The 23,872-nt window shown below is 36.3% G+C and overlaps 1 protein-coding gene across 1 annotated transcript in view; it reads left to right on the forward strand.

Annotated features, from left to right (window-relative positions):
- Positions 1–20,612, forward strand: part of LOC106875269 (tectonin beta-propeller repeat-containing protein 1) — a 66,055-nt gene extending 45,443 nt beyond the window's left edge. Inside the window, exons 15-23 of the mRNA XM_014923356.3 lie at positions 151–253; positions 3,560–3,656; positions 5,814–5,893; positions 8,963–9,019; positions 11,686–11,878; positions 13,878–14,019; positions 14,767–14,972; positions 16,343–16,462; positions 20,196–20,612. Coding sequence (XP_014778842.1) covers positions 151–253; positions 3,560–3,656; positions 5,814–5,893; positions 8,963–9,019; positions 11,686–11,878; positions 13,878–14,019; positions 14,767–14,972; positions 16,343–16,462; positions 20,196–20,264 — 1,067 coding nt within the window. The 3' untranslated portion in view covers positions 20,265–20,612. The remainder of the gene's footprint in view (positions 1–150; positions 254–3,559; positions 3,657–5,813; positions 5,894–8,962; positions 9,020–11,685; positions 11,879–13,877; positions 14,020–14,766; positions 14,973–16,342; positions 16,463–20,195) is intronic.
- The last annotated feature ends 3,260 nt before the right edge of the window (positions 20,613–23,872 follow it).

The following is a 23,872-nucleotide window of genomic DNA, read 5'->3' on the forward strand; positions in this document are numbered from 1 at the left end:
TTCTCCTCTTTTTCCACCCATCTTAGAGGCCCTTAAAAAGGGTTATTTATACTGCCTTTCCTCCATTGATTATATGATTACAATGCAAAAGAATAAAACATTGTCAGCATGGAAGAATTAATGTAATTCTATTTATTTTTTCTTTCTAAGGTGTATCCGATGCCAGTTGGAGAGTCCATCCACAAGTTGATGTACGTAGTGTTTATATTTATGAAAACCAAAAGTGGACACCTGCATATGGCTATTCAAATAGGTTGGTTTTTAATACAGTTCTATATTAAAGAGATGAGGTTGGTTTTTAGTTCACGCTTTGTTTGCTCAGTAATGTTTACTGACAATTAATAACAATGTTCATGTCTCTCTCCATATCTCACAATTATTGATACTTAACACACACTACTGTTAACTTCTCAATCTACCACTGACAGGTGGGGGCTTTTAATTGTTCACTTGACATGTTTGATATAGCAGCCAAATCTCTTTTCATATCATAACTTTGTCTTCATATAGGAAGAACACATCAGATTGTATAGTCAGTGAGATACCCACAAGAAGACAGGATAGCCATGTTTTGAATGTCTTTAACCATTAGTCTTTTCAATCAGAGCTGATATGAGGCTAAAGAAAAACAAGTGTTCACCATATCACTGCATCTCTCTCTCTCTCTCTCTCTCTCTCTCTCTCTCTCTCTCTCTCTCTCTCTCTCTCCCTCTCTCTCTCTCTCTCTCTCTCTCTCTCTCTCTCTCTCTCTCAACACTATTCACTTCTCCATACCACTAGCAGCTATCACTTATGTTGCTGGTATAGCTGTTTAACCCTGGGCCAGCACAGATGATGCACACCTATAACTAAAAGTGCCCACTTAAGTGTTTAAGTATATATTTTTGTAATCTCCACCTCTAACTTTTTCATTATTCATTTTAAAAATTCCTTTCGGTTTATATGTCTTGAACATCAGCAATTCAGCTACATTGGTTTAATTCTTGATAGTCACATTTTTTTGTATGGTATATTATTCTGAGAATATCAAATATTTGAGGTAGTCTCTAATTCACTGTAACTTTCTCTGGTTTGTGAGAGAAAAATAACAGTTTCAATGGCAGGTTGTTTCCTTATTGAATGGCATTTCCTTAATACATCTTCAAATTGCAACAAATTGTCCATCATGTACATCAGCTTACTCTGTCATCACATCAACTAGTTTCTGATGGGATTCACCTCTGGGATCAACTGCCTCTTTACTAGTGTTAAACTCCTGACATAAGATGAGTAGCTTCCAGTGGACAGGCTTCTTGATGTCATAAAATCTTCCGTTCAGCATCATGAATTGAAAGTACAATACAGTACAATATCCAGTGTTAGGGAGATGATTAGAGCCTATACCAAGGTATATATATATATATATATATATATATATATATATACATAGCATCATAGTCAACTGCTACAAAGGTAAAGGTGACGCTTTAGATACAAATAATTACAGAGGCATCAAGCTGTTAGATCAGGTTATGAAAGTTACAGAGAGGGTCATAGCCCAACTAATTAGGGAGCGAATCAATTTAGATGAGATGCAGTTTGGGTTCATGCCAGGTAAAAGCACTACTGATGCCTTATTTCTAGTGAGACAGCTGCAGGAGAAATACCTAGCTAAGGATAAACCTCTGTACCTGGCTTTCGTTGACATGGAGAAAGCCTTTGACAGGGTCCCCCGATCCCTTATCTGGTGGTCAATGAGGAAACTTGGGATAGCACTACTGGTTAGTAAGAGCTGTGCGAGCCATGTACAGAGATGCTGCCAGTAAGGTGAGGGTTGGAAATGAGTACAGCAATGAATTCCGGGTAGAGGTAGGGGTCCACCAAGGTTCCGTCCTCAGCCCCCTCTTATTTATCATAGTCCTCCAGGCAATCACAGAGGAGTTCAAGACAGGTTGCCCCTGGGAGCTCCTCTATGCTGATGACCTTGCCCTAATTGCGGAGTCACTATCAGAACTAGAGGAGAAGTTTCAGGTGTGGAAGCAAGGTCTAGAATTGAAGGGCCTTAGAGTCAACCCAGCTAAAACCAAAATCCTAATAAGTAGGAAGGTAGATAAAACACAAACCCCTTCAGGTAGATGGCCCTGCTCAGTATGTAGAAAAGGAGTAGGTAGTAACTCTATAAGATGTACCCGGTGCAAGCTATGGACACATAAGAGGTGCAGCAACATCAAAGGCAGGTTAACTAGCAAGTTAGTTTTTGTTTGTGGCAGATGTTCAGGTGCAATAAAGACTGTAAACAAACAGGAAACAACTTCTATCTCATTCCAGGGTGAAAAACTAGAGGTAGTCGATAGCTTCCGCTATCTGGGCGACCAAGTTAGTAGTGGGGGTGGGTGCGCTGAAAGTGTAGCTGCTAGAATAAGAATAGCCTGGGCAAAGTTTAGAGAGCTCTTACCCCTGCTGGCGACAAAGGGACTCTCACTCAGAGTAAAAGGCAGACTGTATGACGCATGCGTACGAACAGCCATGCTACATGGCAGTGAAACATGGGCTGTAACTGCTGAGGACATACGTAAGCTCGCAAGGAATGAAGCCAGTATGCTCCGTTGGATGTGTAATGTCAATGTGAATACCCGTCAGAGTGTAAGTATCTTGAGAGAAAAGCTGAACATTAGAAGCATCAGTTGTGGTGTGCAAGAGAGACGATTGCGCTGGTATGGACATGTGGTGAGAATGGATGAGGATAGCTGCGTGAAAAAGTGCCACACCCTAACAGTTGAGGGAACCCGTGGAAGAGGTAGGCCCAGGAAGACCTGGGCTGAGGTGGTGAGGCAAGACCTTCGTACATTGGGCCTCACCGAGGCGATGACTACTGACCGAGACCTTTGGAAATGTGCTGTGCGTGAGAAGACCCGGCAAGCCAAGTAAGATCGTTGCCAGTGCCCCTGGACTGGCTCTTGTGCGGGTGGCACATGAGATGCACCATTTTGAGCGTGGCCGTTGCCAGTACCGCCTGACTGGCTCCCGTAGGATTTTCGAGTGAGATCGTTGCCAGTGCCCCTGGACTGGCTTGTGCGGGTGGCACATAAAAGACACCATTTCGAGCGTGGCCGTTTTCGTGCGGGTGACACGTAAAAGCACCCACTACACTCTCTGAGTGGTTGGCGTTAGGAAGGGCATCCAGCTGTAGAATCTCTGCCAAATTAGATTGGAGCCTGGTGTTGCCATCCGGTTTCACCAGTCCTCAGTCAAATCGTCCAACCCATGCTAGCATGGAAAGCGGACGTTAAACGATGATGATGATACTGTCTCAATATATGAACTACACTATTTTATTATCATGTTGAGTACATCATTATTTTACTACTCCATTACAGCACTATTATAGTGTCCAGTACACATTGTAAAGTATCTGCATTACACTACTGTATTGTACTGTTCAGTACATACCGTTTCACTGTCCATAGTACATCAGTCTGTTATAATGTTCAGTACTTACTGTTTGGATATTTTTTTGTCTTTGTTCAAGTTAACATGACGAAACACTTGATAACTAATAAATTGTTTATATTTGTTGTAGAGGTTTTATGGCTGATGGACATGACTGGAGTGACAGATCAGGTAGATATAAAAGAACCAAAGAAAATACACAGCTTCCATCAGGTCAATGGATATGGGTGAGTTGTAAAACTTATCTGTCTTCCTATTTTCCACAACACCCAGCAGAACATGCCATTGCCACTAACTAGTTTATAAGAGAGAGAGAGCCTCTACATGGCTGTTTGCCATGTTAGAAATATCAGCCAAACCTCACTCAAATCATCTTCTAGTTCTATCTTTTTAAAAAAAGGTAGGACATATTGGATAATGTAGTCCTAGATACACAATGACTAAAAAAAAAGAAGTGGATGGTTACAGCTGAAATAGCCTTGATTTTGAGTCTACTAGATTGGTCTGTAGATTGGTTTCTAAGATTTATTTCTGATGTTCTGATGGCCAAGATAGTTGTTCGTCTGCTACTCATTAAAAAGTGAAAAAAATTGGAATACAATGATTACTTAATGCACTTTATAAATACACTTTATATACTTTATGCACAGTTTTATAGATTTAAATACACTGCACTCATAAAATAAATATTTAGTCTTATTTTCTATTTTCCCCATAAACAAAAGAAAAATATCCTGTACATATGATACAACCTTTAGTTAAATTGCTTATATCTGCCACGTAAATAAGCATGAATATTTCACAGAATTGCATTTACGTGCATGCGTTAAGTGATAGGTAATATAAAAAACTTGGTTAAATTTTTTAAAAATACACTTTTCATTATCCAATCATCACCTCTGCCACCACCTCCATCTCCATCACCATCATCATCATCATCACTCTCCCTCCTCTCTCACCCCCCACCTCTCTCTGCCTTTCTTTAACCTCTCCATCAGAACATCACCCCTAAAATTATATTGTTAACTCTCCTCTACCTTCAATTAACTTTTTTAATAACATAATAAGTATTATTTTCCCCCTACCTCATGTCATGGATGCTTTTCTCTCCCTCTTTCTGTCTCTCTCTTCACCTTATCCTCTGTTTCTCTCTCCTTTTTCTTTCTCCTCTCTTTCCCTTCAACTAATCACATGAAAGCCTTATAATTACACTCCTTCTGCCTCACATCATGGATGCTTCTCTCTCCCTCTTTTTCTCTCTCCCTTTTTTCTCTCTCCCTCTTTTTCTCTATCTCTCTTTTCTTTCTCCCTCTTTAAAACCAATTACGTGAGAGCATTACCGATGGGCTAAGTAACACAATGACAAGCAGAATTACAAATTATAAGATATTTGTGAACTGTCTGATTATTTTGACTGAAACAAAGTATGCATAGGAACAGACATGGCTGTGTAGTTAAGAAGTTTGTTTCAGAACTATGTGGTTTCAGGTTTCAAGTCAATACTCTCTGGCACTTTGAGAAGTATTTTACTCTATCCTCAAATCAAGCCAAACCTTCTGAGTAAAACTGAGAAGGTAAAGGCAGTAGAAGACTATCAGTGAAGTAGTCTTAATTTATTACTTGGTTTACTATCGCCTCTTTTACATCTTTGAGTATAGAGCCTTCTCTGTTATAAGCATTTATTGCTAACTCTTTCAACTGAGAATAACTCTCGAGTTATTACTTTCTTTTTTTCCTTATGAAACCCAGAGGTCCTGGAAAAAAAATCATGTATGTTGTTCTTGTGCATCTCACTAAACTATTTTTTTTAAAAATGTAGCATGCTGCTGTGATAAGTGGTATTGAATTCAAGTCCACTAATTATCATCATCATTATCAACATCTTCATCATCTTACTATGGCACATCAGTATACTCCAGCCTCTTGTCCACAGAGGTGTTGTCTCCTCTTCCTGCTTTTCCTACCAGTATGACAGTGGTCTCTACTCCTTGGAGCTTGCTAGTTTCATTCCACCTCACTAGTTTCTCTCATCACCCATATTCTGTCCCACCCTTCCAGTTCTTGCATTGACTACTATGCATGGTTTTCCTGCAACCATTGACTTGCAAGTGTTCAAGAGGAGCAATAACTACATTGATTTCACTGGTCTCAAAGGGTCTGCAAGGGTCAAAGGGCACAGCTCCTTCCTCCTGACCAAACCAATATGAAAATGTTTAAATCATTGTTGTCTTCATCAGTATCATCATCATCACTACCACTGTCATTGTCACCACTTCCACCACTATCACCATCATCATCATATCAGCTGCAACAGCAGGATGAAAACTTTGAACTTTACACTCTGTTTTTGGTTCTGACAATGTTTTCTTTTTTATTTATGATAGATGACTGACTGGATAATTGATTATTCTGTGCCAGGTGGTGTGGATCCAGAAGGTTGGCAGTATTCTACAGATTTCAACAGGTCTCCCCACTACTTTACTTTCTGTTTTCTATATTAATGAAAGATAATAAATAGGTTTATTCTGCTTGTTTGATTATTCTGATTTCTTATGTTGACCATGTTCTTTTATAATAATCTCAGTCAGTTATTAATACCAGTCTGTTCTGATAATCTTCATGTGTTATGATAATCTCAATCTATTATGATTAATCTTAATTACTTATAATCCTAATATATTATGATAATGTTGATCTATTATGGTCATCTCAATTAATTATGATTATTCCCAATTAGTTATAATAACCCTATTGTTATGATAATATCAATCAATTAGGGGAATTCCAATTAGTTATAATAATAATACCAATCTATTATAATAATTCCAATATGTTATAATCTCAGTATGACAGTATTTGATCCCTTATTCTATCATATTAAGGTGATTATTTAGTCCTTGTTTCTGTAAGTAGTGTGATATTTACAAACAGTAACTTCTCTCATGAGCTAGTGAAGGAATCCTCTACATAGTTGCTCAACTTGCTTGAAATAGCAATCAGATCTTCCTCAAATTACACCCTACTGCCTTGAAAAAAGAAGGACACATAAGATTAGATAGTTCTGAGAGTACTATGCCTAGGAAAGAAATGGTATGGTCATGGCTGGAATGCCTTTGACCATATATTTGTTAGATCATAGCTGAGCTGGAGTTAAACAATAATATCAACGATAAGTTAATCAATCATTGAAAAGTTTGTCTTGTAATCTATTTAGAACAAGTGAGCTACTCTAGAATGTAGTGGAACATTTGTTGATTTAATAATCCTATTGCTGGTTTACAGTTGTGATATCTGCTTACAGCTAAGTAGACAGGAGTGTTAGGTGATTTACCAACGAACATGTCAGTGCTGGTGATAATATATGAACCACAAGCTTTTTGGTTTCTCAGCCACTTCTCTTTTAAGCTCAGTCATCTGGCTGTTGATCTAAGCCTAAAAATAATGGATATTAAAACTTTGAATGTCTTGCTTCCCTGGGCATGAACAAATTGAAGCTCTGCTATCCAACTACTGACTTGGTAGACACCCACAAAGTTAATCACCATCTTTCCAACAACAAATTTGGGCACCCTTTTGGATTCCATATGTCTAACACATGTAGACATCCTTACAAAATCATAAAACAACAGAACCCATGACTTTCAGAAATTTATTTTTTCATACTCAGAATTGTTGAAGCATGGGATAAACTATCCACATCAGTTGTTAGCTGTTATGATACTACATCCTTCAAAACTTCCATGCTTCCTGAAATTTGTTTGATGCCTCTTCCTCATTTTTTTTAAACAACTCATTCATTGTTCACTGTCTGTGCATTATTCTATGTACTGTACATGCACTTTTGATTAAATTTTCTGATGAGTTGTAGTGCATTTGAGTACTGTATACAATAAGTTCATATTATTATTATGTTAGTACAATATATTGACATACTAACACACTATAGGTATATTGGTATACTAAACTTTTGTAGGGATTTTCGTATTATCTTTTGGGATGATATATTCTTATACTACTATTCTATAGTTATATTTTTGTATACTTAACATTCTTTAGATATAATTGGATAATATAGTCTATACAGATATTTGTTATTGTTGTTTAGTGCTGGGCCAGCGTTAATTGGATAAACTTATGAACAAAAGCAATCCAGCCATGGTTATTTTATTTATTTTCTTTGTGCAGGGAACCCAGGACCAGGATACATGTCCTTTTTTAAGACAGTAAACTGAGAGAAAGATTTAACTGCTATTTCTTGCAGTTTGAGCAACCACATGATGGTTTTCTTGTTGGCTCAAGTTATATTGATATAGTAGATTGATATATTTACATTCTATAGGTATAATTATATAATACAATGGTTTACTAACATTCTATAGGTACAGTGATAGGATATATTGATAGAGTAATTAATATTCTATAGTTATAATAGTATATAAACATTCTAATTGTACGATGGTACAATATATTTCTATATTAGAATTTTATAGTAATAATTGTTTTAAATTTAAACTGAAGGCCAGCAATTTTGAGAGGAGAATAGGGAAGTACGTACTACCAACCCCAGTACCTAACTGGTACTTTTATTTTACCAACACTGGAGGGATGAAAGGCAAAGTGTGCCTCAGCAGAATCTGAACTCATTCTGTAGTAATAATGGTATTAGATGGGCATAAGTAGAAGTGGTTAATAACTAGCTAGCTCTAAGGAGCAGAGGTCGTAATAGTAGTAGTAGTGGCAGCAGCAGCAGTAGAAGAAAAGATAAAGAAAGGAGGCAGGTATAATGATATAATATATTGGAATACTAGCATTCTAAAAGTGTATTACTATACAAATAATCTGTAGATATAATGATATAATATAGTTGGTATACTAACAGTCTCTAGGTATATTGGTCTACAAACAGTCTATAGATATATTAGTAGAGCTATTTTATATTTACATTCTATAATTGTATCAGTGTGCTAATGATGTAAGGGCATAATGTTGGTATATTTACATTTTGTAGGTGTATTAGTACATTAAGAACCTGTTGATATATTGGCACAGCTTATTGATATATTAACATTCTAAAGGTATATTATACTAATAGTATATAGATGATAGAAAATGTTGGTATATTACTAATGTATTGGTATAATGGTAGAATACATTTGTATAATTACAGTCTTTCATACAATGGTGTAGTATTGGTTTACTAAATGTCAATAGATATAATGATAAAATAAGAACGTTACATTAACATTCTACAGCTATAATATGTTGATATATTAATATTCTGTAGGTATATTGCCATGATATATTGTTGTACTAATATTATGTAGCTGTAAAGATATAATGGTATGCTAACATTTTATAAGTGTAATAGTTTAATATATTGCTATACTAATATTCTATATGTATAATATTTTACTAACATTATTACTTTAAAATGGAAATTGTTCGTGTAAGTTTCACTCTATTTTCAAATTTCATTAACAAGCAGAAAAAATTTTAAAAAGCTGATTTTCTATGTTCCAATTTCCTTTTCTAGACCATTCCATCGTCGAAAAGGCTGGACTGACACAGTGAGAAGGAGGCGTTGGTATAGGTAAGTCTTTTATTCTTTATAATATAAAATGGTTAAGATTTTAGATGTAAATTATATATGCCATTTGTAAGCATAGCCTAAGACAGCAAAAATACTTCCATGAGAGTCAAACCATATATGATACAATGCTATCAGTAGTGACTGCACAACTGAATATACCAAATAAGTTCTGCTAAATTTAATGTCATCTTAGTACTTAAAAACGTTTTTCTGTATAAACCAATAGTATTCCTTCCCTTGTTTCACATTAGAATTACAGAAAACTTCGTAGCCACTCGTCTTAGGGCCTGTTTGTAAATATCACATATATATATATATATATATATATATATATATATATATATGATGACAATATTGTCATCATTGTTTTAACATCAACTTTTTCCGTGCTGGCACAGGTTCCATGTGACTTCCTGAGTTTTCTATGGTTGGATACCTTTCTTGACACTAATCCTGACTTTGTTTTCAGTTATAGTACTTTATTCTACTGGTCCTTGCACATAGAAACTACTGAGCTGTCAGACGTACCATTTATGTGGTACATAAACAAATGCCACCATTGTCTAAGCAGGATCAATGCAAGGACACACACACATACATGACAGGCTTCTCTACAGTATCCATCTACCGAATTTTACTCACAAGGTATCAGTCAATTGAAGGCTGTGGTAGATGACAGTTACCCAAGGTATCATGTAATGGGATCAATCCTGAAACCACACAGCTATGCTTGAGCTTATATATCATCATCATCTTTTTAATGTCCATTTTCCATGCTAGCCTGGGTTGGACAGTTTGACCAGAACTGGAAAGCAGAAGAGCTGCACCAAGTTCCAGTTTGATTATTTTGGTTTCTATGGCTGGTTGCCCTTCCTAATGCTAACCACTTACATTGTGTACTGGGTGCTTTTTGTGTGGAACTGGCATGGGTTCTCTTACATGGCACTAGCAAGGGTGCTCTCTGTATATGGCACCAGCACAGGTGCTGTTTATGTGGCGTGGCACAGGGCTGTTGTAGGCCAATCCTTTTCTGCTGGAGTAGCAGCATTAACACTTCTGCTGTGGAGAACAGGTCTTCTTGAGTATAGAAAGGTGCCAGATATCTTGGTCCTTTTTCATCTCCTCCATAAGGTTCAGTGTCCTGAGATCATCCTTCAGTGCTTCGTCCCATGTCTTCCTGGGTCTCCTTCTTCCACAAGTTCCATCTCCTTTGAGTGATTGGGACTTCTTTATGGAACTGTCTAAAAAGAATAGTCTAGTAATGGGGCATATAAGGCCTTGACGGAAAAAAGTAGGTTTTCCTGTATGCATGGGACTCGAACCCACACTTCTTTGTTTTCACAACAAGTATGCTACCCTTACTCTAGCGCACAATCTACTTCATTCCATCAGATTTAAGAACTGTAATTAGTTCGTAGTGTTGTTTTGTAAACAAACTTTCATGTACTTTCACTGCAATGGTTTTGTTAAGCAGTGTTGATTTTTACAATTCTGTAAACAATAATAATAGTATTTTATAAGCTTAAAGCTTATAAAACGATCTTATATGACCCCTGATGAAGAACCACTGATGTAAACCATTATTTCATTATCCAAACCACTCCATTGTAACATAAGGTTCAATACACTGCCTCATCTCCCACACTACACCCTGTAATATAATGTTTAAATGTTTAGTATACACTGTCTCACTATTCTAACATTACTGTATTATACTGTTTAATGCCCCATTATTTTACTACCCACACTACACTATTATTATAATGTCCAGTACACATTGTACACTACTCACAATGTATTGTATTGTGCAGTACATGCTCTTTTATTATCCATAGAACATGATTGTATTATAATGTTCAGTGCATTAATAGCATCATGTTCCATCCCCACCCATAGACAAAGATTGATTAATTAACTTTTATCACTGACAAAAGAACTATTAAATCTTTTAGTTCTGTTTCTAACAGAAACACAATTTAATTGAGGGGAAACTTTGCACTTTTTGACTCTATGGTTCAGAAAATGTGACCAATGCAGTTGCATTGTCTTGAATGTTTGTATTAGGTTATAAGAGAATGATCCAGTTATGAACTATTTCTGATTCATTTTGGCCAACTACCCTAAACCTACCCTCTACAAGTACCAATATTAATTATTACAATTGTAACTTTGTAGACTTTGAGTATATTAAAACTACTCTGGTATTAAATGAAAACCTCTTATTTGCTTTTATTCTTTTATATGTTTCAGCCCTGAGGCTATAACCATGCTGGGGCATGCTTTGGTTTTATATTTTATTTTATGTTTGAAACATGTTTTGGGTATTGATTTAAGATTTTGAAAATTTACTGAGTCCCAGCTTGGAATTTTGAAAATCTTGCAGCTCTGTACAATTACCATACCCTACCATATACACACACATTACTACACTGTACTGTTACAATATTACATAACAACACACCACATCATGCACATAACCCCTCTATACCATTACTATACCAGATCATATCAGTCACCATACTGGTTAGCATATCTCACACACACACACACACACACACACACACACACACACCACCACCACCACTGATAACAAAAAACTTTATCATAAACACATACACACACTCTCTTACACACATGCATATGTACACACTCAACTTTTGTTTCAGGAAATGTAAAATCTCAACACGTGGTCCCTGGCTTGAGATTGGCCCCACAAAATTACTGGATATATCTATTCAAGTAGCTGACCTCCATCTAACAGACAATCAGTCTCTTTACTCACAACCTGTTGCTGTATGGGCAGTTGGCTGGAACGGAGATGTACTTTGCCGTCGGGGGGTTACCCCAAGTACACCACAGGTAACACAATATTGTCTTTTTCAATCTGTCTTGTTTTTCTTTACACTTAAGTCCAGAGAAGAAGACTAATGCCAATGACATATGCAAGTTCTTTCTATGCTAGTAAAATCGTTATTCAGCAGACCTGTGGTCATAGGTGTTCCAGCCATGACTATCCCATATTTTTTCTGATGTGATATATCTGGGACAACATTATAACCTTTTTGTTAAGGTGTTAGGTAGTTATAGTGAAATGTGCAACCAGGTCAGGGATAATGAACCCTCCTTTGCCCACAATTGAAATTTGATCCAAATCTAAATCTGAAACTACATAATCAGATGAAATCTCTAAAATTCCATATGAAAAATGAAAAACAGGTTTAAGCCTTAAGGCTAAAACAGTAATTTAATACTTGTTGCTTATCTAAAGATCTGTTATATAAAAAATTTATTGTTTTTCTCAATATTGATGCTCTTCCACTAGTTCTTATACATGTACATTTGACCTCTAGTATTAAAAAGATTCTTTGTCACTAATTCATAGACTCTTAACTAGTTCTTATTCAATTTGAACTTCTACAAATTTTTCTTGTAAAAGACAAATATTGGCAGGGGATATGTTCCAGGAGAAGACTTTGTGGTTGATGGCAATTGAATGTTTAGGCAAAGTGTTTAATGCATAGTTTGGAGCAGGGATTATGATGGAAGAGGTGAATGTATTGGGTGGACTTGGACTGTGGTAGTATACAAGTTAGTAGCTCAGAGAAGCAGAGACCATTATAGTAGAAATTGAAGAGTTAAAAAGAAGAAATGACATCATCATCATCATTTAACATTGCTGTTCCATGCTGGAATGGGTTGGATGGTTTGACAGGATCCGATAAATTCAAGGACTGCATCACGCTCCAGTGTCTGCTTTGACAGGGTTTCTATGGTTGGATGTCCATCTTAATCTCAATTAACTTACAGCATGTACAATGTGCTTTTTTCATACCACTGGCATTAGTGAGGTTGCTATGTAACTTGCAAGATTATGGAAACTGATGGGGCAGCTTTATGTTAGGAGAAGGAGTTAAAGTATGAGAGAAGAGAGAGAGAAGAGCTATATGGCTACTCACATTTAGAAGAGAGGTTAAGAATGGGTAGTAGGAGCTACAAATAGTGGTGATGAGGTGTCCAGGTGCCCCTTGCTTCCCTCAAGGTATGGGGTGAGTTGAAGTGAGTGGAGACAGAGGAACTAGGAGTTTGGGGTGGTACAAGAGCTGGGAGGAAAGGAAAAGAAAGGGGCAGTGGTGACAGCTATAAAAATTGACCATATAAGTACTTCTTGTTTGGTTTATATATATATAAAATGTTATATAGTTACAGTTTTAATGTTTTAGCAGAGAAACTGCTTTCACTATTTCATAGCTCCTCTGAAACAAATTATTTTGAATCTACATTTACATATTCAAAATAATCTGTTTCAGATGAGCTATAAATTAATGAAAGTAAAATTTCTTTGCTAGAACATTAAATTCTAAACATACAAACTATTACACCCTGTTTGTTGTTCTTCCACCTTGTCTTTGTGCTTTTTTATTGTTTTATTTTTGCATTTTTGGACCATATGTATACACATACATTAATACGTGTGTCTATGTTTATACATATGCTTACAAACAGAGAGTATAAGAGAGATTTTAGACACTAGAGTACGATTTTGAGCAGATGAAGGCTTCATCATGGTTTCACGTTCTCTGTAATGTTTACATATGTATTTAAGGATCCAAAATACTGTGTAACTGACAGTTCAATTAGCTTGTAGCACCAACACTAATGTCAGTTAGGCAATTGAGAAACATTTCAGTTTCTGTTCTCTGGAATCTCCATAGAAAGTTGGAAGTCTTCAATTGTACCTTATCCATCTACCCAAACAACAGATTATTAGATAGGCAGTATTATGAACACTCTATCTAAATTACATAGCATCTTTCATTTAGAGTGTGTGTTTTTCACTTTGTGTTAATTTGTATTTCAGGGTGCTTATTGGCAGCATATACCCACAGCAACTGACCAACCATTCCAAGCTATATCTGTGGGAGGAGAGTTCCGAGTGTGGGCTATTGCCAAAGATGGTTCAGCATGGTTTCGTTGTGGAGTTTCTCTCAATAATCCAGCCGGTAAACATTTCATTGCCTTCACCACTATTTGCTACATTTAATACTTCATCATCAGTATCATTATCAGATTAATGGTTTAGTCAGATTTGCAGTAGGCTGTCTATGCCAATATTTTCATCCTGTGACATCTCACTGGAAGACACAACATTATCAGATCTAACCTAACTGTTTCTTTCCATATCTCTCTTCATATACCATAAACATGCCCATCATCCTCTATCAACTTCATATATCAGTTTCTCAAATACTCATTTCCCATATTTTACTGCTATACAATATCACACCTTTTACACTTAGTCTATATAGTTTACAATACAGAGTATAGAAGTAAAGTGTGTAGAGTTTGGTCATCTCAGAAAGAAGATTGGGTTTCAGCTGCACAGGATCTCCTTGATTGTGTCAAGGAAGATGAAAACTTTTGAAAATGGTCATAACAGGTGACAAACCATGGGTCTATGGCTATGACCCCAAAATCAAGGCAAAAATCAAATCTCACTTGAAAGGAATAATATTTCAAAACATCGAGGAAATCCAAGAGAATGCGATGAGGCAGATGCTTGCTATTCCGAAAAAGGAGTTCCAGGAATGCTTCCTATGGAAACAATGCTGGATAGAGTGTGTGGCTTCAGGAGGGAACTCCTTCAGAGGAGATAAAATGCTGAATTGACATGTGTTGTAACTTTCTTCTTATAGCACCAGTTCCTATACTTTTTGATTAGACCTTGTATTTCCTTCATTTGTTTATAGGTAACTGCTGGTTCCACGTCATTCCTCCTCCACCATGTGATCATGTTCTTCACCAAATCTCTGTTGGCGTCACAAGTGTATGGGCTGTTGATATCCAAAGTAACCTCTGGTTTCGCAATGACATAACACCAATATTTCCCGAGGGAACATGTTGGACTAAAATTGCTAGTCAGGTACGGAGAGTATCTGTTGGACCAAAAGACCAGGTAAGACATTTACAGGAGTACACATGTCTATAAAAGTTGTTCTAATTCCAAGTGGTCTGTACTGTATATTGAAATTATTAGTTCAGTGTTTCAACATAATAATATTTATGTATTTCATTGTTTACTATTAAATGCTATAGTGAATATATTATATTCACTATAGCATACTGAGGTACAATGGGTGAAGTTAAGGTGTTAAATTACTGACAACATAGTTATAAATTCAAATCTCACTACATTCATTGTTGGGTGTAATAAAGATCAAGACATGTAATTCTGCTTACTCTAACTTACCTGACTGAACAAACAGGTTCCTCCTTTTCCTACTTCTCAGTCCAGTAGTTAATAGTAGGAAATAACATCCATTCAGCTGCAAGAACAATTGCTTCAGTACCCAGCCAAAGAGGAAGCATCTACATAGTGTAGTTTCAGTAAACTCTTGGCAGCAGAAGTACAGTACATGTTCAGTTTTAATTATATGTGTCTCTTTGTGTTTGTCACCCTACCACTTGACAACCAGTGCTGCTTTGTTTACATCCCTACAATTTAGTGATTTGGCAAAAGCTTGATAGAATAAGTACCAGACTTAAAATAATCACTGGGGTTGATTTGTTTGACTAAACCCTTCAAGGCAGTGTCCCAACATGACTGCAGTCCAATGACTGAAACAAGTAAAAGAGAGAAGATATCACAGCTCAGGGTAAATAGTGAAGCAGTCCTTTCCTACTCGCTATCTATTTGTTTTACAAACTCTTTCTGTCTGTCTTTCTTTGTTTCAAACACACACATTTAATAACTACGGCACTTGTGCCCGCGGCATGTCTAAGGACTTTCGAGCGAGATCGTTGCCAGTGCCCCTGGACTGGCTCTTGTGCAGGTGGCACATAAAATACACCATTTTGAGCATGGTCATTGCCAGTACCACCGGACTGGCCTTCGTAGGATTTTCGAGCGAGATCGTTGCCAGTGCCCCTGGACTGGCTCTTGTGCAGGTGGCACATAAAATACACCATCTTGAGCATGGCCGTTGCCAGTACCGCCTGACTGGCCTTCATGCGGGTGACACGTAAAAGCACCCACTACACTCTCTGAGTGGTTGGCGTTAGGAAGGGCATCCAGCCATAGAAACTCTGCCAAATCAGATTGGAGCCTGGTGTAGCCATCTGGTTTCACCAGTCCTCAGTCAAATCGTCCAACCCATGCTAGCATGGAAAGCGGACGTTAAACGACGACGATGATGATGATGATGATGATGATGACTTCAGAAAGTTTCATTGTGAATCTAAAATATATCTTGAATATAAAAAAATTTTATACACTATAAAGCTGTGGTTTTTCTATTAAATCTATGAGTTTTTCTTTAACTTTAGTTGTGGGTAGTTGTTGAAGCTGGTTTTATGAAATCTGTGACTGAAGGAGGAAGTGTTTACCAAAGATTAGGAATCACTGCTGAATGTCCAACTGGAACAGGGTGGCAAAAAGTTATTGGGGTAAGTGAAAATGTTTTCATAAAATCTACATATTTTTATTTTTTCTGTTGTTAGTATTGTTGTTGTTTAGCCCAAGACGGTTCTAACTGATCAAAGCATTCAGCTATGACCAACTTTGACCTACTCTTTGACATTGTAAATCTAGGACTACATAATAAAATGTGTCCCTTCCTTTACAAAGCAGTAGGATGTAATTTGAGAAAAATTTGGTTTCTATTTCTGAAGGTCAAATGGCCATGTAGAAGTTTCTTTGTTGATTCCTTATTATTTCCATTTCACCTGAGACTGTAGTAGAAGGCACTTACGCTATGTGCTGTACAGTGGGGTATATTGAATAATATAGTCCGAGATAAACTTTAGACACGATGATCATGGCTAGAATGGACCAATCTGGGTCTAAACAACAACTAATAAATACTGTTATCTTATTCTTGTTCACTTTCAGCATGTTTACATTGAATTTTTCCCTTCCAAATTTTAAACGCCAATCAGAATTACAGGAATAATTTTGCTTTGATAATCAGTTCTGGCAGTATAAATGCTTTCACAAACAAGTCCATAAAGAAGTAATTGTTATCATAACTTTCATCATCATTATCATTTAGCATCTGCTTTCCATGCTGGCATGGGTTAGATGGTTTGACTGAAACTGGTAAGCTGGAGAGCTGCTCCAAGTACCAGTCTGATTTGGCATGGTTTCTATGGCTGGGATGCCCTTTCTAATGCCAACCACTCCAAGAGTGTAATGAGTGCTTTTTACGTAATACATTCAATGGCAGAGTCCTAGAAATATTATGCTTAAAAGTAAGATGGGATGGTCATACATAGAATTTCTTTGATTTGAGGTTTATTCAGTTAGGACTGACCTGGGGCTAAAGAACAACGATCTCAGAAGGCTTAAAATGGTGGAACCTGAACTTGGAATATAAAGAGAGATAATTAACTAGTTTCTGTCATCCACTGCTCCTCTTCCTCCTCCTCTGATAATTAATATAATATTGATTAAACCAAAGTCCTAATAAGTACCTAGCTAAAACCAAAGCCCTAATAAGTAGGAAGGTAGACAAAACACAAACCCCTTCAGGTAGATGGCCCTGCTCGATCTGTAGAAAAGGCGTAGGTAGAAACTCTATAAGATGTACCCAGTGTAAGCTATGGACACATAAGAGGTGCAGCAATATCAAAGGAAGGCTAACTAGGAACTTTGTTTTTGTATGTGGCAGATGTTCAGGAGCAATAAACACTGAAAATGTGCAGAAAACAACTTCTGCCAATTCCAGGGAGGAAAACTAGATGTAGTTGATAGCTTCCGTTATCTAGGTGACCGAGTTAGTAGTGGGGGAGGGTGCACTGAAAGTGTAGCTGCTAGAATAAGAATAGCCTGGGCAAAGTTCAGAGAGCTCTTACCTCTGCTGGTGACAAAGGGCCTCTCGCTCAGAGTAAAAGGCAGACTGTATGACGCATGTGTACGAACAACCATGCTATATGGCAGTGAAACATGGGCTGTGACTGTTGAGGACATGCGTAAGCTTGCAAGGAATGATGCCAGTATGCTCCGATGGATATGTAATGTCAGTGTGCATACTCGACAGAGTGTAAGTACCTTGAGAGAAAAGTTGAACCTAAGAAGCATCAGTTGTGTTGTGCAAGAGAGACGATTGCACTGGTATGGTCATGTGGTGAGAATGGATGAGGATAGCTGTGTGAAAAAGTGCCACGCCCTAGCGGTTGAGGGAACCTGTGGAAGAGGTAAACACAGGAAGACCTGGGATGAGGTGGTGAAGCACGACCTTCGAACATTAGGCCTCATCGAGGCAATGACTTGTGACCAAGACCTTTGGAAATATGCTGTGCGTGAGAAGACCTGGCAAGACAAGTAAGACCATAATCCGAGGCCTTTGCCAGGGATGTAGCCAGCCCACTTATGTGTACCTTTCCTCCATTGGACACTAAACTCTGCTTGCGAAGACCTGTTGAGGCAAGTGAAATCGAAATCGTGTTGGTACCTGTACCAGTGGAGTGCTAAGATCACCGTCCAAGCGTGATCATTGCCAGAGCAGCTGTCTGGCATCTGTGCCAGTAGCACGTAAATAGCACCATTTGAGCGTGATCGTTATCAGCGTCGTGTTACTGGCACTTGTGCCGGTGGCACGTGAAAAAACATTTGAGCAATATCGTTGCCAGTGCTGCTGGACTGGCTCCTGTGCAGGTGGCACACAAAATACACCATTTTGAGCATGGTGTAGCCTTCTGGTTTGCCAGTCCTGAGTAAAATCGTCCAACCCATGCTAGCATGGAAGGCGGACGTTAAACGATGATGATGATGATGATTACAATTAAAGCTTAACTCCTCCTTAATTACTTCCCATTCAATCTTTAGCATATCATCCTGTCCTAAAATAATCTGGTCATTTGACTAGCATTTTGTTTCTTTTATTTATTTATTTTTTGTGGGAGAGGGTTTGTGTGTGTGTGTGTACATTTTCTACTTTCTGTTTCTCTGTATATTTATCGGTCTTCCTTTTACTATTTCAAACTGTCTCTCTTTCTTGGATTCAGACAGCATAAGCTAATTACTCTATCATAGCTATGAAAAGTTAATCATAGAACTAGCCATATTCCTGAATCTGTTGTTTTCAAGAGAACAATAAGACCACTGCCATTTTATCATAATGTTCACTACACTATTATTTCACTTACCACATTACACTGCTGTGTTATAGTGTTGAATGCATTGTTTCACTTCCACACTATACTACTGAAATATAATGTCCAGTACACTCTGTTTGCCTTCTACACTAGAGTATCACTGTAATACAATATTCTGTATGCATTTATGTCCACACTTAGAATTTGCATCACACATCTGGAAGCCCTATCTTGTTCAGAATATCAATCTGGAAACTGTTCAGAAATGTTCAACCAGATGTGTACCTGCCATACCCTGAACATCTTACTTCCCTGGGCATGTACACATTAAATCTCTGACATCTGACAACTGATTTGGTAGACACCTACAAGATTATCCACTACCTTTCCAATAACAACCTTGGTTATCTTTTTGAATTCCATGTCTAATACTTGTAGACATGCTTACAAAATTAAAAAAAACAACAGTACCCATGACTTTCGAAAACATTTTTTCATGCTCAAAATTTTTGAAGCATAGAATAAACTACCTGCATCCTTTGTTAGCTGTCAAGACACGACATCCTTCAAAATTTCCATGCTTCCTGAAATTTGCCAACAGTACACTTGATGTGCCCTGCCCACACTTTTTTTGTTTTAACAACTCGTATACTATTCACTCCCTGTGCATTATTCTATGTACTCTTCATGCACTTTTGGCTACTTTTTCTGATGAGTTGCAGTGCACCTGAGCACTGTATACAATAAGTTCATTATTATTATATTGTTCAGTACATACTGTTTCATTACTCTCACTTCACTTAAAATGTTTCTGCTGTGTGATCAAGAACATTACATTGCTAACACCATAAAATATCATATCTGAGTGGGTAACACTGCTATGAATGAGAGCATGTTCGACAAACATCTCTAAGTGTGAAAATGAGATATATCTTGCATTAATTTTCTGTTGTTAATGAGAGGAATTGGCAATCACAAGTATCTGCAGTAGTCCTATTTATTTAATTTTATATATTATCTTATGTGGAAAGTACGATTATTTCTTGGATTTTAATTCAATTCTGCTTGTATTTGTGTTTTGCAGGGTGGCTGGCAACACGTTTCCATAAGAGGCTGCATGGAAGACATGATAGTTCCTGCTATTTCAATTTGATAGTCAGGTGTCCCACCAGCACTGTATTGTGTGTGTATGTGTATGTGTGTGTGTGTGTAAGTATACGTACATACATATATATATGTATGTATATATGTGCGTGTGTGTGTGTATATATATATGTATATGTATGTATGTATATATGTCTATCTATCTATCTATCTATCTATCTATATATATATATATATATATATATATATATGTATCTCTCTCTCTCTCTCTCTCTCTCTCTATATATATATATATATATATATATATATATATAGCTATATATATGTGTATATATATATATGCATAGGAAAAGTAAGAAGAAAAATAAACGAAAATGCACATTGGAAATCAAAAAAAGTAAAGGTTTTTTATGAAAAGTAACGATAGATATCTACAATTAGATGAACTGAGGTAGGAATAAAAGTAATAAAAGTCATTGTGAATTGTTAGAGATTCAAAGGCATATATATATATATATATATATATATATATATCTTTCTCTCTCTCTCTCTCTCTGATATATATATATATATATGTGTGTGTATGTATGTATGTATGTAGGTATAAGTTAGAGGTGTTTAAAGCCTCTAAGGGATAGATATATCCAAAGGCACTTCTGGTAATTATCTCAGTAGGTATATTCCTTGGTAAAAGGTATACTGCAGCAGGTAATTTAGTGGGTGACCATAGTTTAATTTATATAGATGAGAAGAAAATGGAGGGAAAATAACTAACAAACAGAAGTGTGTCTTTTGCACTAGTAAACCATTATTTAATTAGTAAATAAAGGTGAGAGTGAGAGTGAAGTTGTTTACGATCGTGAGGGAGATATATTTTTATATTTTTGCCTTGTTGGCAATGGTAGACATTGTCAGAACGAAGAAATCAGAGGTAGAGAGAAGAGTGAAAGATCAATGGTTACATCGGAAAAGAGATCAAAGATTCGAGTGTCTTACATTATAGTTGCCCGTGACTTCTGGGGGTAAACCCCAGAAGTCACAGGCACGTGCAAGACATGCCACTGAATAACCATGAGACCACAGGTCCAACTAACTTATATTCTTCATCCACCTCACAATGGACTTAAAGAACTGTGAAGCCAACTACAATGTAAGACACTTGAATCTTTGGTCTTCTCTTTTCCAATATAACCATTGATCTTTTACTCTTCTCTCTACCTCTGACTTCTTCATTCTGACAATGTCTACCATTGGTAACAAGGAAAAATATAAATATATATTTTCCGCACCATTGTAAACAACTTCACTCACACTCTTACCTTTATTTCCTAATTAAATAATGGCTTACTAGTGCAAAAGATACAGTTCTGTTTGTTATTTTTCCTCCATTTTCTCCTCATATATATATATACACACACACATATATATACACATATATACATATACATATATATATGTGTGCTAGCTTCCTGGTAATTAATCGATATTAATTAATATATGATTTTTACCCTATGTTAATGTATATATATATATATCTGTCTGTCTGTCTCTCTCTCTCTCTCTCTATATATATATATATATATATATATATATATATATATATATATAAAAGGAAAAACCACAATTTGCATATTGCATAAATGCAGAGTGGATGTATTTATTTGTAGAAAAATAATGACTTAGTTTGGTTTCCTTCTCTACAAAATTTGTCAAAGGCAATAAAACTAGTTTTATAAGTCATTGTTATATATATACATACACACCCTGTCTCTTTACTGGTTGATTTCTCTCTGTACAATTGGTCACTGCTGTGCAATGGCCAGTGAAAATAACTGCTCCAAAGATAGTAATGGATTATTTAAAAAAAAATATATATCATTTTAGAGGAAAAAAAATGAACTTTTTTAAAAATCTGAACTTTTGTCCATGACATAAAATAACTGCACAATATATTGATCTTTTAAATTAATCCGTTTTTGGAAAAAGGAAGAAAAAGAAATCTTTGCTCTTAGACATATATGTAATATTCACACTTTTTAATGCTCACTCAAGGTTTTCTATAGTATTATTATAAGCACCTTTTTATCAACAGACACTAATAAAGACAAACCAGTTCAGGACATTTTGTTCTGAGCAAACCTGATTTTAGCTAAAAACATAATTTTTTAGGAAATAAGTTGGCTACAAATGTTTTAAAATATTTTTGCCTTTTTTTAAAAATTATTTTCAAACAATGAACTCTTCGCTTCATACCATTTCTAAATATTCATTCTACCTGAATTGTTAAAAGATTGATTCATATTTCCATGGACATTATCATTTCTCATCTTGATATATTATTATTTCAATATACACATTTCTGCAAATTCCTGCCTACACAGGGTTTCTTTTTTATGAATGATAATCTGTTTTTGTTGTTGTTGTTCTTGTTTATGTTGGCCTTAATTGAACAGATCCATGATCAAAGGCCTTCCAACCATGGTCATCCTGTCTTTCATTTCTATGTAGTATTCCTATAGCTACATTATCTAATGTGCAATTTAAAAAAAAAAATAGAAGGGTGTTAGTTGAAGATTTGACTGTTATTTTTAGCAGGTCATTGATGCAGAGGCTCCTTATCAACTTGGTTTCTGATGAAACAAAACCAAAAGATTTCTTCAGTAATAGATTTGTACTTAAAATACTTTTGAGTTGACAGATCATACACCCTTTCCTACATTAACTGTATATTTATTTCTCATATTTACACTTTGATATTTTCAAGTAGAATATTTGACTGTACTGGAAATGGAGCCAAAGTTTAAAAAATCAGCTATAGGTATCTCATTATTTCTTCTAAGTTGAACATTTTCTTCTTCATTTGCACTGTTTACTTATCTGTCAGTAAGAACAAGTACCAGATCAACATGGGAATGTAACCTGTGAGAAACTGGCATCCACTGCAGGGGAAAGTTTATTTTTTATGAAACTTAAGCTAAATTCTGGTATACAGGAGGATTTTATAGCTTGTAGAGGCATTTACATCTATATAAATGCTCTTATATAGATGATACCACCCTACATTCTGCCTCACTTTCCATCTACAGGCTTCTACCACATATATCCTTGAAATTTCTGTGCAGGAATCCTCATCTACAAAGCAAGCCACATTACACATATCAAGAAAGCTTATCAACACTACTCATAGGCAACACATAACCAGAAACATCAATTTTTTTTTTTTCAAATACAAGGTTTCAACAACCTCTGATAATTTTTCATTGGAATTATATTACAAAAACTGGATTTTCTCATCAGAAGCAAAAATATTTCAGCCTAGAACAGTTGCTGGCTCTCTAACCCTTTACCTGTCTGGTGTATCACATGAAACACAGGATATATTCCCCAGGTGACCATGCATCATATATGACACACATTCCCGATTTTTTCAACCACCAGAGTAACTTGGGACTTATGAAAAGAAAGCTTTATTTTATTCAGTATATATACAACAATGGCCAACTGAAAATCTGAAAACAAGTATGGACGTTTAGAACAAACTTGTGAGAATGCTTTGAACAGGCCAAGAGTTATGCATTACACATTTGGGACTGGCTACCCATTAAACACTTTTACATTCTAAACTATCTTCAATAGGAGCAAGCATGGCCTTATGGC

Source organism: Octopus bimaculoides, chromosome 2 (assembly GCF_046866305.1).
Source record: "Octopus bimaculoides isolate indiv1 chromosome 2, ASM4686630v1, whole genome shotgun sequence".
NCBI classification, from domain to species: Eukaryota; Metazoa; Mollusca; class Cephalopoda; order Octopoda; family Octopodidae; genus Octopus; species Octopus bimaculoides.